General features: G+C 38.4%; 1 protein-coding gene across 2 annotated transcripts in view; it reads left to right on the forward strand.

Moving 5' to 3' along the window:
• The window catches only part of LOC109839519 (phospholipase ABHD3-like), a 15,490-nt gene continuing 1,376 nt past the window's right edge, over positions 29 to 14,142 (forward strand). The window contains exons 1-13 of one of the 2 annotated variants that reach the window (XM_020407982.1): positions 29 to 378; positions 590 to 679; positions 2,063 to 2,124; positions 2,353 to 2,453; positions 4,358 to 4,447; positions 5,312 to 5,434; positions 10,113 to 10,190; positions 10,475 to 10,560; positions 10,728 to 10,776; positions 11,716 to 11,772; positions 12,006 to 12,191; positions 13,018 to 13,101; positions 13,978 to 14,047. In XM_020407982.1, the coding sequence (XP_020263571.1) occupies positions 125 to 378; positions 590 to 679; positions 2,063 to 2,124; positions 2,353 to 2,453; positions 4,358 to 4,447; positions 5,312 to 5,434; positions 10,113 to 10,190; positions 10,475 to 10,560; positions 10,728 to 10,776; positions 11,716 to 11,772; positions 12,006 to 12,191; positions 13,018 to 13,101; positions 13,978 to 14,022 (1,305 nt within the window). In that variant the 5' untranslated portion in view covers positions 29 to 124 and the 3' untranslated portion in view covers positions 14,023 to 14,047. The remainder of the gene's footprint in view (positions 379 to 589; positions 680 to 2,062; positions 2,125 to 2,352; positions 2,454 to 4,357; positions 4,448 to 5,311; positions 5,435 to 10,112; positions 10,191 to 10,474; positions 10,561 to 10,727; positions 10,777 to 11,715; positions 11,773 to 12,005; positions 12,192 to 13,017; positions 13,102 to 13,977; positions 14,048 to 14,142) is intronic. The other variant, XM_020407981.1, reaches the window with a different exon arrangement.

Raw genomic sequence — 14,142 nt, forward strand, 5'->3', positions numbered from 1 at the left:
AATTCCTGCTCTGACCTGCAGTGACGAATCCTCTCGCTTTCTTTATAAAATCTCAATCACGACATCAACACCATCTTCGTCCATAAACCCTAGGTTTCTTCCGAGCTTCTCTCGGTCTTCATCAATGGCGTGCGCGATCGCCGACGCCGATCTCACGCTCCCCGTTCTCCTCCTCAGAGCCCTCTCGCTGATCGAGACGTACCAGTACGTTTTAGCTCTGCTGATCCTTGCCCTAATTTTCGTCTACAACTTCCTCGAGGTTCATTTTGTTAGAGACGCTGCCCGAGGATTTAGGGGAGATCGGGTGGAGCTCGCATTTGATCCGAAGTCCGAAATCTACGAGGGTGTCGTCTCCAAGTGTCGGATTCTTCACGGGAGGTAAAGTTTGGACCTTGATTAGTTTTTTTTTTTGGTGGTTTTTTTCGTTATTGGTCCCCTACATTACTGAAATTGCTATTAGATCCCCTGATCCTCGTAAGTTTTTGAGGGAAAATTTTACGACGGCTGGGGCCTGGGGGTCCTAATAGAAATTTCAATAATTTGGGGGACTAATTTTAAGATATGATTGGTGATTTTATGGTTCGTGAAGGTATTTGCCGACGCAGTGGCTTGCGAGCCCTCATTTGCAGACAGCGTTCTTGAACTATTTTGGGAGGGCTCCCTCCCTTTGCTACAGAAGGTATAGTTAGTAAGTGTTGTTATAGGGTTTTGAAATCATTTTGAAACGTTACATTTTCTGTATTTTTAAGTTACTGTTTGTAAAAAAAAATGTATGATAAAAATTGGAACATCTTTTGAATTTTTAAAATTTTGAAAGTTTTTTATTTTTTTTATTTTTGGATTTGTTGTACAATTTCTATATTTTTTAAAATTTTTAAAAAAATGTTTCATGTTTTTGTGAAAAGTTCTTTGAATTTTTATATGTTTCTAGGAGTTTTTAATTTTTTATATGGGGGTTGGTTTTAACCGCAGTAGTTGCAACTTAAGAGGGGTTACAACAGTTTTGCTAATGTGACTTGTAGTCAATATTTGTGTGACTTGTCATTTTTTATGGAACCCACACATTGCAACCGCGGTTGTGTTAAAGTTCTTCTAAACATTACAAGTTATGGTGAGGATTGATGGTTATATTTTTATATTCTAAAATTTTATATTCTAACATGCTTGCAAGTTGAGCATCTTTTTCATTGGCTGAAACCTAGTATTTAGAAAATCAGCTTTGAATTCTTGGCCGTTGTGATTTTAACATGGTTGCTCTGGGATCATATTAAAGTCATTCTAATCATTATACCAAAACTCTAAAACTTATGAAGAGGATTGATGGTTATATTTTTATATTCTAACATGTTGCAGCTGGAACTAGTGATTTGCAAGTTGCAACAAAACACTTTCAATTGGGAAAAAAAATTGACCTGACTGCATACAATTGTAGTTGCAAGTTGCAACCATCGAGTTGCAAGCTACCAAATGGCCTCAACTTTTTTGCAATGGGAGGCTTTGGGACCCATTTGCTGGGGCAATATCTAGAGCAAAGCATCTTTAAATTTTAGCCCAAGCAGTGTACCTACTTTTAAAATTTCAATCACCAATTAGGGATTCTTCTATCAAATATCCCAATTTTTTTGACCAGGTTATTTGTACTTTATACTTTATCATCTGTGTACTTCAATGACAATCAGGATATGATTATTAATCGTATCAAAGCTGCTTTACTCCTTTTATATGGAACCTGCCACTTTTAGTGAAGCTATAAAAGTTGTTAAGTTTTCATCCTACATCTTTTTAAAGCTAGGATATTCACCTCGTATGAAAGACAAAACAACTGCTGCAGGATTAAAATTCCAACCTTCTTTTTATTCCCAGTGCTTGGGAGCCATTTCCATGACCTTATATTTTGGGCCAACGATTTCTTGTTTTTCCACACTCTACCAATAAATGATTGTTTAAAACTGAATGAAAATGCATGTCTCACGTATGGGTAATGATATTCTTTGATTACTTACGAATGTATTTCGATATGCTGGATTTTCTATTCATACGGAGTTATCTGTTGCAAACTCAGGCAGTTATACACTTTGCATGATGGGGGAACTATTGCTTTGGACTGGTTGCTCGCTTCTGATGGTAAACTTCAAACACAAGTTTCGTAATGGCATGAGATAAAGATGTAGTTCCTCTAGATATCAAGCTGAAGTAGATAACTATGCCAAATTGCATCAGTTCTTTATGTTTAGTTTGCGATTTTTGTTGCTACATTAAAAAAGAGAAGCAACCATAGCTGCATTATTTGCATTCTGTTTTATGGTGATTGCAGATAGTTTCTTATTGCTTGTGCTTTTGTACACTTTGCAGCTGCAGGTGGCTCTTATGATTCTGGCGGGGTAATTTCTAAAGATGATTCAACACCCCTTGTAATTGCGATTCCTGGACTTACCAGTGATTCTTCTGCTTCAGTAAGTTATTACTTTTATATTTATCTTCCCCCGCTTCTATTTTCTTTTAATTAGTAGATTGATGCTGTAGAAGAGTAGGGAAGTTCATCCAGCTGAGATCAGTGTCATGTCTTCCTTTCTATCTTGATGAAACAGTATTGTGAGCACTTAGTGTAGGGTTTGATTTTGTTTATGTATACCAAGTATAGGATCGTAACCCTTAAGAATAGAATGCGCTCTTATAAAAATCTGCGGAAGCTTTACACTTAAACACTAGAGGGTGAGTTTGCAAAGTAGATTATAAATTGCAAATAAAGAATGACAATCTCAGAAAATGAACATCACAAACACAAGTATGTATACTGGTTCCACCTCCCTGGTGTACATCCAGTCCCCAAGCAAATTCTGCTTGAGAGTTTCCACTATAATTTTGAAACCTTACAAAATCAAAAACAAACCTGACCAATTTGTAAGACCATGCAAATTACAAACCCAATTGACAAGACCATGCCAATTGCCACCCAATCTCTAAACCAAGAGAGCAACCCTCTCAAACCCGAGAGAAATCCTTTTTGAAGCAAGAACACAATTGATCCTATAAGCCTTGAATATGTAGTGAAGTGCAGCAGTAGCTTAGGATTCTTTTAACTCTCTTAATATTGCCTATACAATCTCTAAGAATGATTGAAACCAAGGCAATATCAGAAATTCTCTTTTTCTAAATACTTAGCATGAAAATCTGGAAAACTAGAGAGTGAATATGCACAAATGTTTGATCTTATGTGTATGAATTAGTTGTACAAATTTCTGAACTTATAACCTATTTATAGCCCTTGAAAAGACAAGTTTTCAACCCCTAAAAACGTACACAAAACGGCTATAAACAGTCACTTATTCAAAACCTAAAATCTAAAAAAACTGCATCTGTAGTCGACTACAAGTCATAATAGTCGACTACACTGAGTCTAAACAGACTCTATGAAGTCAGAAAATTACTTAGTAGTCGACTACAAGGCATAGTAGTCGACTACACTGTAAACTCACAGATTCTGGAATATTCTTTTTAGTATTTTGACTGTAACTTTCTCATCCGATATCGGAATGAGGTGATTTAAGATTTGTTGGAAAGCTCTTGAAGAGACCTACAACTTTAATCTTTTAAGTTTTCCAGATTCTAATTGATAAGGGGTATAAATAAAATGTTTTAAGACTCACTCAATATCTATAAACTCTAATGACTAACATAGGGGATTTCTATTGTTAACCAACATACTAAGCATGTGTTAGTGTGTTCTAACACTATGTGTGTGCATGTGTGTGAGTGATCAAGGCTTGTACAAATTTCTATGCAAAGAAAATATAAAATTACATTTTGACAATAAAGTATATCTTCTTCTTTGCTTCATTTTGCCTTGAACTCATCTATGTCTTGAGTATCTCTTTGAATATAATTGTTGATATAGCTCTGATATTGCAAAACAAATGTTAGCACATAATACACACAACATATAATATTTGTTATCATCAAAATAAACTAATCTTGGGGTCAAGATTCCTAACACTTAGGTGTTTACCTCAAAGGTAATTTATGATTAATAGAAAACAAAGCGTCAGTTTTCATATGCGATAGTCATATATCTTTTAGTTCTGGAGTGACTATCCCATTGTAGTAGTGGTGTATTTTCTGAACTTCTTACAAATAAAATGTACAAAAACGTCATATCAAAGACTCCACCCTTGTATATGAACATGTTTAGCAGCTGATAATTTAGTTCATTATCAAGTGCTTTTTTATTCTGTATAAAAAAAGGGTTGCTATTTGTTTAGTGAAGTGTCCTTTACCAAATAGTGTTTGTGGATAGGATAAAGTTTTGTAAGATTACATTCGTGGTTGCTTATTCTTTTCCACCTGATGGACAATGCAGTACATGAAGCATCTAGTTCATAGTATCGCAAACCGGGGTTGGAACGTTGTTGTTTGTAACCATCGGGGTCTGGGTGGCGTCTCAATAACTGTAAGTTAATTTTACTTTAAGTGATGATAATGTTCATTTGTGGTTTAAAGTTACCTGCATGTCTAATTCACTCATGGAAGACAACTTAATGGAATTTTCTACAATTGTGACACTTGGTTCATATGTAAATATGGGAGAAGACTTTTGTTTGCTTCATTTTGTGAGCTAATGTTTTGAGACGAGATCTAGTCACTTGGATCAAATTTATTGTAGAGATAAAACAATAAATTGTGTCTTTGGAGAATATTTACATCAGATTATTTCTTTTTAGTTAGAGAAAGGAAGTCATACTCATCCTCATTCTATTCAAAATGGGTCAGATATGGAGCATATTTTATTTCGAATCATGTCCTTGGCCAAAATAAGATGATTACATGCAACCTGGCGTGTACCCTCTCTTTTGGTGATCTGGTTCAAGAAACTGTTAAGAGTAGACAGTACTTTCAACAAAATTGAGTATTTCAGCTGCACTAGCGCAAATACTACACTATATATTGTGAAGTTTAGACTCGATCAGTGGAGGAGCATCCATTAGAGTTCTGCTAGACTCTCTTAGAATCAAGAAGAAGAGTAAAGGTGATAAAATTGCTGTCAGACAAATGTATTCATCAATGAGGCATAGTAAAAGCCTAAACAGCAAAATGAGAACTTAGTTTAATTGCATTGTCATATGGTACACACTTCTAATCATCTTTATAATTGCATCTTTAAGTCACACTGTTAACCACCATTCTAGCCGGGGTGACTGGCTTTTGTGTTGAAGTTTGAATTTTTTGAAAAATTTGAATGAGTAGTAAGTAGTGTAATATATTCATTTTTAAAATAGTATGTAATCTTTAAGATTTTCCTTATCATCTTGGCCAGTCTGATTGGTTTTATAACGCCGGATGGACAAATGATGTGCGTGAAGTTTTTAACTATCTTCATCAAGAGTACCCCAAGTCTCCTCTTTTTGCCATCGGGACAAGCATCGGAGCAAACGTGTTGGTACACATCAAACCAATTTTCTCTTTTTCTGTTTTCAGTTTGATGCAGAATAGTCTGAACTCTAGATTGGCAGGCCTTTCATTTCATAATTTTAATATTATACAAAAGGTTTTGGTGATGGTTGTTAATTTAAGTATTATGTCCTTTAGACAAAGAGATCTAGTGATACAGGATGCATTTGGCCTGGCGTTGCATTTAGGGGACACCTAGCAATTTTTACTGTTAGCAGGTTTGATTAGCGTAGGGTTGTCAGTAAATTATCCAAGACCAATTTAGTCTTCCTGTTAGGTGCTCATATTGTCATATAGACAACTCTTAAATTTATTAATTTAGTTCTGGTTGTGCCTCGAGAAACCAAACCAATTGCCGAGAAAGATAAAGAACCAACCAAAATCAATAGCACAAACAATCAAACACCAGTTTTTACGTGGTTCGGCGAGATGCCTACGTCCACGGGGCAAGGAGGGGGGGAGTTTTCACTATTAGAAATCAAGAGGAACAAACTAGGGTTACAATCTCTCACCAAAACCTCAACAATCAACTCTCAATCTCTCCAATTGCTCCTAGAATAGAAGCCCAAAGAAAACCTCTTTCAACAGCTCAAATCTCCTGCTCTAAAACCCTAGAAACACCCTCTAGGTATTTATACAAATCCCAAACGAAACGGGTCTGGAAACAGAACCAGACCCGAAACCGATGCGGCGGTCGACCGTGGGGGTCGATCGCGATCCATCGCGGTCGACCGCCCTCAATCCCAGAACAGCCTTCAACGGACTCATGACAACAGACCCCATCTACAACACATCGAGACCCAAACGGGAGTGCGAACACTCAACCCCAAAACAACTGTGTCTACTCACCAATTAACTGAGCCTACACCGACTACACCAAATGCCTCATTTGCTAAGACCCAAATGGGAGTGCAAACACTCACCCCAAATGTCGATGTCGCTCACCAAAACGGCTGCATCATAAAGACTGCCTACGTATCCTCTTGTCCAAGGAATCAAGCCTTCACGTAGTTCACCCAATGGCCTCTAAAGACCCTCAATCCAATCTGCGGCTGATAGCATCATCAATGACCCCAATCTGAAAACAGTTCAACATCTCCACCTGAGATGAAACAATGGCCGTATCCAAAACATATCCACCAGCTACATCAAAATCAATCACCTCATCATCTACACCCATAGACAAATGACTCCCACGCTGTGTCACCTCAGCTGGAATCCCAACTAATGTAGAATGACCTGGAGTATGTGGAGTAAGCTCCACCCATTATGGAGTAGCATCACCCTTCACCTGCTGCGATATCCCACTGACCTGATCAATACTCTCCACCTACCGAGAGTCCAAAGTGACAAACCTGCTTAGACCAAATTCAAAAGCTCCCAATTGATAGCCAAAAGAGCCTCTGAATCCCAAATGCATAATCGGATCCAATCTCACATCAACGATGTGACCAAGTGCTGGGTAGCCAAATATCCGACGCCGACCAAAAACTGAAGCAGCTCCATCAGATCTAACAACTCTACAAGCAGCAGTCGGCAACCTCATAAGATGGTCCAATGTCAAATCCTGAATATCAAATCCACTGCTCGACAACCAATGCCGATCCTCCTCCAGAAAAGAACGGCCCACTAAATCCGTCATCTCATTACGTCGCCCCATTGTCTCCTCTCCTCTGAAGTGTCTCCAACTACCATGAGCTCGGCACCAATACAAGAAAGGATCCTTACTAGAACAAGTACGACTGGTAACCTTTCTGTCCATACACCTCCTCCAACTGTTGCGGACTACTAGGGCTTTATACCAACGGGACTTGGTTGTAAACCAAATATACCTAGTATAATCCCCAACATAGGAAACAAAATAACGATTATCTTCCACTGATGCATACATGGAAGGCCCCCCAATGCCTGACTGAACACCTCCAATAAGACCCCTCTATCGGTGGATAGAAGTGCTGAACTCCACCTCGGTCTCCTCGCTCATCCCAATGTGCTCACAAGACTTCAATCTACAGCCACAGGTCATAGCACTCCTCAACAATCTATGCACGGCATAACCAATAATATATCCCAGCACCAAACAATACCACAGTCTAGCCAAAGAAGTCGTCAGCGTTCTATTAATCACCGTGCTCCCGAGCAGATAATACAAGTTACTCCTCCTGACGCCCTTCATCATAATCATGGACCCCGATGTGACCTTCAAGCGAGAATCCGTCAAGATCACCCTATAGCCTGCTGCCTCCAATACCCCAAGTGAAATGATGTTCTTCCTCAGTTGAGGAACAAACCTTACATCAACCAACTCCCGAACCATCCCGTCACTTGTCTGAATACAAATGGTATTAATATCACCAATAGGGCATCTGTGATCATTACCCATAAGAACAGCATCCCCTTTTTCCAACTCCTGAAAGATAGAGAATCAATCCCTCCTAGGACATATGTGGTAAGTAGCACCTAAATCTAACATCCATTCGGTGGAGTCGGCAACACCAACTGACAGAAGAGCTGGGCATGAATAGCCCGAAGAATCTGAATCTGAATCTGAAACGTCACCACTAGCCTTGGCAACATTCACCTCTGAAGCTTGAACAGCTTTCCCCTTATTCTTCACGGCTTGTAATTTTGGGCATTCGGCTTTTCAATGTCCATCCTCTCTACAAAAGGCACACTGATTCCTACCAACTGTAGGATGCCCCCTCTAGACTATGACCTCCTACCACGGTTTGGACTTCTAGCTCTTGCAACCAATGCCCCCGCAACCGGCTCAATGAAAGTCTCCTTGTCCTTTTTTCGAAGTTGATAGTTCATAAGGGCTGCGGTGACCTCACTATACGAAAGAGATGCCTTCCCATTAATAAGAGAAAGGACGAATGTCTCATATTCCTCGTCGGGCAAGGAACTCAATAACAACAATGCTTTATCCTCATCTTCAACAATGACATCTACGTTCATCAAATCTATAAGTAGCTTCGTGTAGTGGTTCATGTGATCACTAATGGATGTCCCCTTCTTCAATTGGAAGCGATAAAGCCTCCTCTTCAAATGCAAATAATTTTTGACGTTCTTCGTCAAATATTTACCCCTTAGGACCTCCCAAATCTTCTTTGCCGAAGTTTTATTCATCACATCATATTTTAGATCTTGGGTAAGGCAAGACCTAATCACACCACACACCGTTCTATTCATTTTATTCCAAACATTTTCATCAATGTCAGCCGGTTTCCCGTCCAACTCCAACATATCTTCCAGATTTTGCGCATTTAGCGCATTCATGACTTCGCATCTCCAGAGTCCAAAATTATTTGTGCCGTTGAACTTTTCCACATCTATTTTCATAGAATGTATATTCAAACTTTGGACGGCCTTCCCACTAGAAGAATCCTCCCCACTTTTATCTTTTTCAGCCATATATCTCAAAGCACCAAAACTATTGCGGAACAAATAGGAAATAGATCCAACTTGAAAAAAAGATAGAAACTGTACCACAAAGATCCGATCTTTATCACCAATCGAAGCTCTAGATGAACTTTCCAACTGATCTACACCTCCAAAAAGCCCAAGCGTTGCCCGGAGCTCTGATACCAATTGGTGTGCCTCGAGAAACCAAACCAATTGCCGAGAAAGATAAAGAACCAACCAAAATCAATAGCACAAACAATCAAACACCAGTTTTTACGTGGTTCGGCGAGATGCCTACGTCCACGGGGCAAGGAGGGGGGAGTTTTCACTATTAGAAATCAAGAGGAACAAACTAGGGTTACAAATCTCTCATAAACCCTCAACAATCAACTCTCAATCTCTCCAATTGCTCCTAGAATAGAAGCCCAAAGAAAACTCTCTCAATCTGCTCAAATTCGTCCTTGCTCTTAACCCTAAAAAACACCCAAAGGGTATTTATACAAACCCAAAACGAAGCGGGTCTGAAAACTGAACCCTGTTATACCGCTTCGCGCGGTCAGACCCGCAGGTCTCGCGGTCACGCGCGAATGCGGTCGACCGAACTAGCCACCAAAACCGAAGAGAAATCCATAACAGTCTCCACGATCGACCACGTCGGTCGACCGCCTCACCGTCCGAATCCCAGTAGGTTTGTGTGCACCGTTGCGGTGCGACCGCGACGGTCGACCGCCAGTCTGTCTGCTGGTTCCTTCCTGTTTACTGTAATTCTTCAGTTCTTCTAACCATTAGATCAAAACTCAAATGTTATGATGATGATTGAGGATTATAGTTTTATATTAATTCTAACAACGCCTCAGCAGGTTGACCCTTTTTTTATGGTGAGGATTGAGGATTATAGTTTTAGAAAACCCGCTTTAAATTCCAGGTCATTGGGACTTTAGTTGTTTTGATACCATCTTAAATTTAGTCCCTCTAACCATTACACCAAACTCACCAAAACTCTAAAGTTAGGGACCTCTTGCCTGTATACATTGCATTAAACTTAGAATGTCTTAAATTTCTGTATTTATAGCTGGGAAATTTTTTACATAAGCTGATTACTGCCTCTATTTTCAATGACGTGTTAAGATTTACACAGTTTATCTCTAAAATTTTATGCTGATGTCAGATCTTTCTGTAGTGGAGAACCAATCTGATTCCTAAAAGTATCTAACATTTCAAGTTCTGTTTTAATTTTCAAACACTGCTGGTACTGGATTCAGGTTAAGTACCTTGGAGAAGAAGGGGAAAACACTCCTCTTGCTGGGGCATCAGCTATTTGTTCTCCATGGGATCTTTTGGTCAGTTTGCTCATGTTTTACCTAAAACTTGTGCTTATCTAATTAATTTGGGCCATGATTTATATTTATTCTCTCCTTGTGGATTTGTGATCTCAAAACTAATGTTACATCATGGTATGAAAGTCTTTCAGGTACTTTCAAATAGTAAGTCAGACCTTTAAGCAGCATTTATCTCAAAGTTAGATGATTGCTTAAAACTTACATGCTAAAGACTTAAATATCTTGCCTTAAAAAATCAAAAAAATTATTCTGAATATATATTAATCTTTCATGCACATGTTTAGGTCTGCGACAGGTTTATTAATCGCAAGTTTATCCAGAGGTTGTATAACAGAACTCTTGCTACCGGGCTTAAAGGTTACGCTCAACTGTATGTTCCTATTAATCTTACACCTGGTGAAGAAGTTGTTGTGAACTCTATTAAGAAATTTACAAAACCACTGAATTTTCTTTTAAAGAAATTACCATTATTAGCATTATTTGTTTTAAATGATAAGTATGTACCCTATTTTTTATTTTATTTTCCTCTTGTTGCAGGCATCAGGCTGTTTATAGTCGGCTTGGAAACTGGGATGGTATCCTTAGTGTATGCTTCCTTTTCTTTTCTGTTTTCTTTTAGGAGCTTTTGGATGTTGGTTGCTTCATTTAATAAATGGCTTTAATTATGAAAACATATTGTTGGATCACCAAATAGTTACCCTTGCGGAGGCATGCTTTCATTATAATTTCACGAGGCCATTTTTACTTAATTTACATTTCATGAGTCCATTTTTACTTAGTTTACACTTATGAACATATCCGAGAATGCCAAGTCTAAGATATTGCATTACTGGCACTAATGGGTGATGAAGTGCTTTGATTAATTGTTTGCCTACCAGTTTGTCAGTTTCTGGCCTTGGGTTTTGGGGACAAGTGCTACTGGCTTGATGTTCAAAGTGCTAGAAGTAGAGAGGTTTCAGTTCGCGACAACCATTTATTTCTTGCTTTCTATGTGAGGAAGTATTTGGTGCATCCTTTTTCACATGGGAAGTAGCATGTGTGTGTGGAAAGGAGTGTGTGCGTGTGTGGAAAGTAGTGTGCGCGCTGCTGGATGGGTTTAATGTTGAAAAAACGCTTTAGATATATTATGTTAAAAAAAGCAAGTGGTACCTGACATAAACACTTACATATGAGGAGAAGAAGGATATTTAGGAAAAGAACATGCTGGAGTATTATGGGCTGTACTATGCTTAAATTTTGAGGTTAGATGCTGCAACTTTCTAAACTTTGAGTGATCATCAAACATAATTTTGATATTTCAGAGTACTTAAATATTGAAAACAAAAATAAGAAAACTCAATTTCAAATCCAAACATGGCCTTTCTTGCTAGTTGGTTTCTATTATATTTGTGACTATGGCTTCATCACAGAAATTCATAAAAACGTGGCGCACAATCACTTTTCTTTTTTTGACCTAGCAAGGCTGTATTTCTTTCCAATGCTCTTCTTACGGTTGTTCTACCTTTTCTTTTTGTGGCCTTCGCAGTCACGCTCCGTTAGGGAATTTGATAACCATGCCACTTGTATTATTGGAAAGTTCGAGGTATATACTAACTCTCATCTCTTTCTCTCTCTACGTCTCTATGTATATATATGTGTGTGCGCGCGCCTGTGGGTGGGTGTGTGTGTGGGTGCAGGTGTGTGTGTGTGCATCTCTCTCTCTCTTTGTCCTATTCTCTCATTCCGTTTTATTATGGGTCATCTCCTCCGTTAAATTAACCATTATCATATCCTTCTTAATTGCTCCCAACTAAGTAACATTTATTTTTTGCTCAGACTGCGGATGCATATTATCGCTTCGCCACTTCTGCTAATTATTTGAAGGGTGTATCTATTCCTCTCCTCTGCATTAGTGCTTTGGATGATCCAGTTTGTACAAGAGAGGCGATTCCTTGGGATGAGTGCAAGTATAGCTGTTCCCTTGTTTCCTTGTTTAAAGGCAAATTAGCACAGACATACCTTGTTAGTTTCCCCTGCTTTGCTCTTATATACCGTCACTTGTGTTTGATGGCATTTATATACCTTGAAGTTTTTAAATCTGCACTTTGATACTTTGCTGTATGTAAACGTGAGAATATTCCTCCAAAAATTCCCATGTGAGATATACATGCTAGTTTTAGATATTTTTGACCCTTTCTTTTTGTAAACTTTACTGCCAAAGCTATCCCAATTATTTAAAATAGAATTGGGGTAAGTTGAAAAATACAATTAACATAGGTTATTAGTGAATATAACAGAAAAGTGTCAAAAGTTATAAAATCAGCAGGTCACTGTCACGTGAGAATTTTCTCCAGGGGTGTTGGAGGTGTTTTTTTTATTTTTTTGTTTTGGTTGGAGAGTTCGCGTTGATTGGAGGATCGGCTTTGGAGTTGTGCCGAAGTCGAGCCTTCTCCTTTAGGGAGGGGCTGTATGAACAGTGCAACCCCCATGGGAGATAGTCTTTAGATGATTTGGCTATAACTGGAGGTTTAGTCTCCTCGAAAACTGTGTGGATCTTACGCATAGCCTTGGGGCTAAGGGATCCGGAGGAGATGGCCTCCTCGTACTTGGCTTGATCAAACTCGATAATCAGAGTTTCAACGGTCGTTCCAGTGAGATGAACGTCGGATTGCACCACCACTTCTTCGTCAGAGAAGCTAGTCCCCAGATATGTAAGTGCTATCAAAAAACAAGTGGATCATACGAGTGCAAAGTAGGGAACCAAAGGTATTTAAGTGCTAATTAGCCATTTCCAAATGATGTTTTCTTCTACAGCTATTTAGTTTACCATATTGCCCTTTTTCCTTAGGGTGAACAAGAATATTGTTTTGGCAACCGTACCGCATGGAGGCCATCTTGCATTTTTCGAAGGGCTTACTGCACGCAGTTTATGGTACGTCAATGTCCATCTTGCCTTCTCCAGCCATTATACCTCGGTCGTCCTTATCTGTTATGACATCATAACTTTTGTTATAAAATATTATGCCACAAAGATGGGTAACACAAACTCTTATAGCAAATCTTATTATTTTCTGAGCAATGGGGAAATGTCTAAATATTTGCTTTGATCGCAGAAGCTTAAGGAAAAAATGCCGCCACCCTCCTAGAAATTTTCCAATATGTGATTTCCCCCGCTTTGACCACCCAAGCTTAAAATACCTCACTGCCCTCTTAAAGTTTTCATCCAACTCCATTTACATCCATCTTTTTTTTTTTTGAACCACTCTATTAGTTTTCATATTTTTCCTTCTACCTTTAATATAATCATTTCCATCTTTATGCAATATGTGTCTATTCTTCATATGAATTTATCTATCTTTTATATGTTTCTGTTTTTCATATGAATCTTTCTACCTTTATGTAAAATATCGAAGTTCAACAACAGGAAAGCTACAAATGACAAGACAATGTTTGTGTCAGAAAGCTTTCCTTCTTCATTTTCTCATTAGAAAAAGTAAAGGAAAAGAAAGTTCTGAATGTTGTTTATCAAATTCCACCAATTTGTTGGTACATTCAATGCATTCAGGAGATAAAAGTTTAGATGAAGTTATGAACAAAGTTTCAAGTTTGGGGATTTAGGGCAATGCTGGACCATGCATACATACAAAATTTAGAACCTGCAACAGGAAAACACCTTTTATACCGCATCACATTGTATACTAACTAAAATGGCATAATAGATAGATGAACTGGGTGAGACTGTGAGAAGAAACCTGTCAAATAGTTGTTATTTGCATCTCTATTATACAGATTGTTTGTGTACTGGCAGGTGGGTTGGAGCTGTCAGCGAGTTCCTTTCTGTTCTACACTCTAGCCCATACATGCATCAACAACAACAGGTATCATATTTTCCTTAAAAAAATTTCATGTGTGATTTACAAAATAAAAAAAATTCCTCCAACTTATGAAGGAAGCATTTCTAATACGTTATTTT

The sequence above is a fragment of the Asparagus officinalis genome, chromosome 4, assembly GCF_001876935.1.
Source record: "Asparagus officinalis chromosome 4, Aspof.V1, whole genome shotgun sequence".
NCBI lineage: Eukaryota > Viridiplantae > Streptophyta > Magnoliopsida > Asparagales > Asparagaceae > Asparagus > Asparagus officinalis.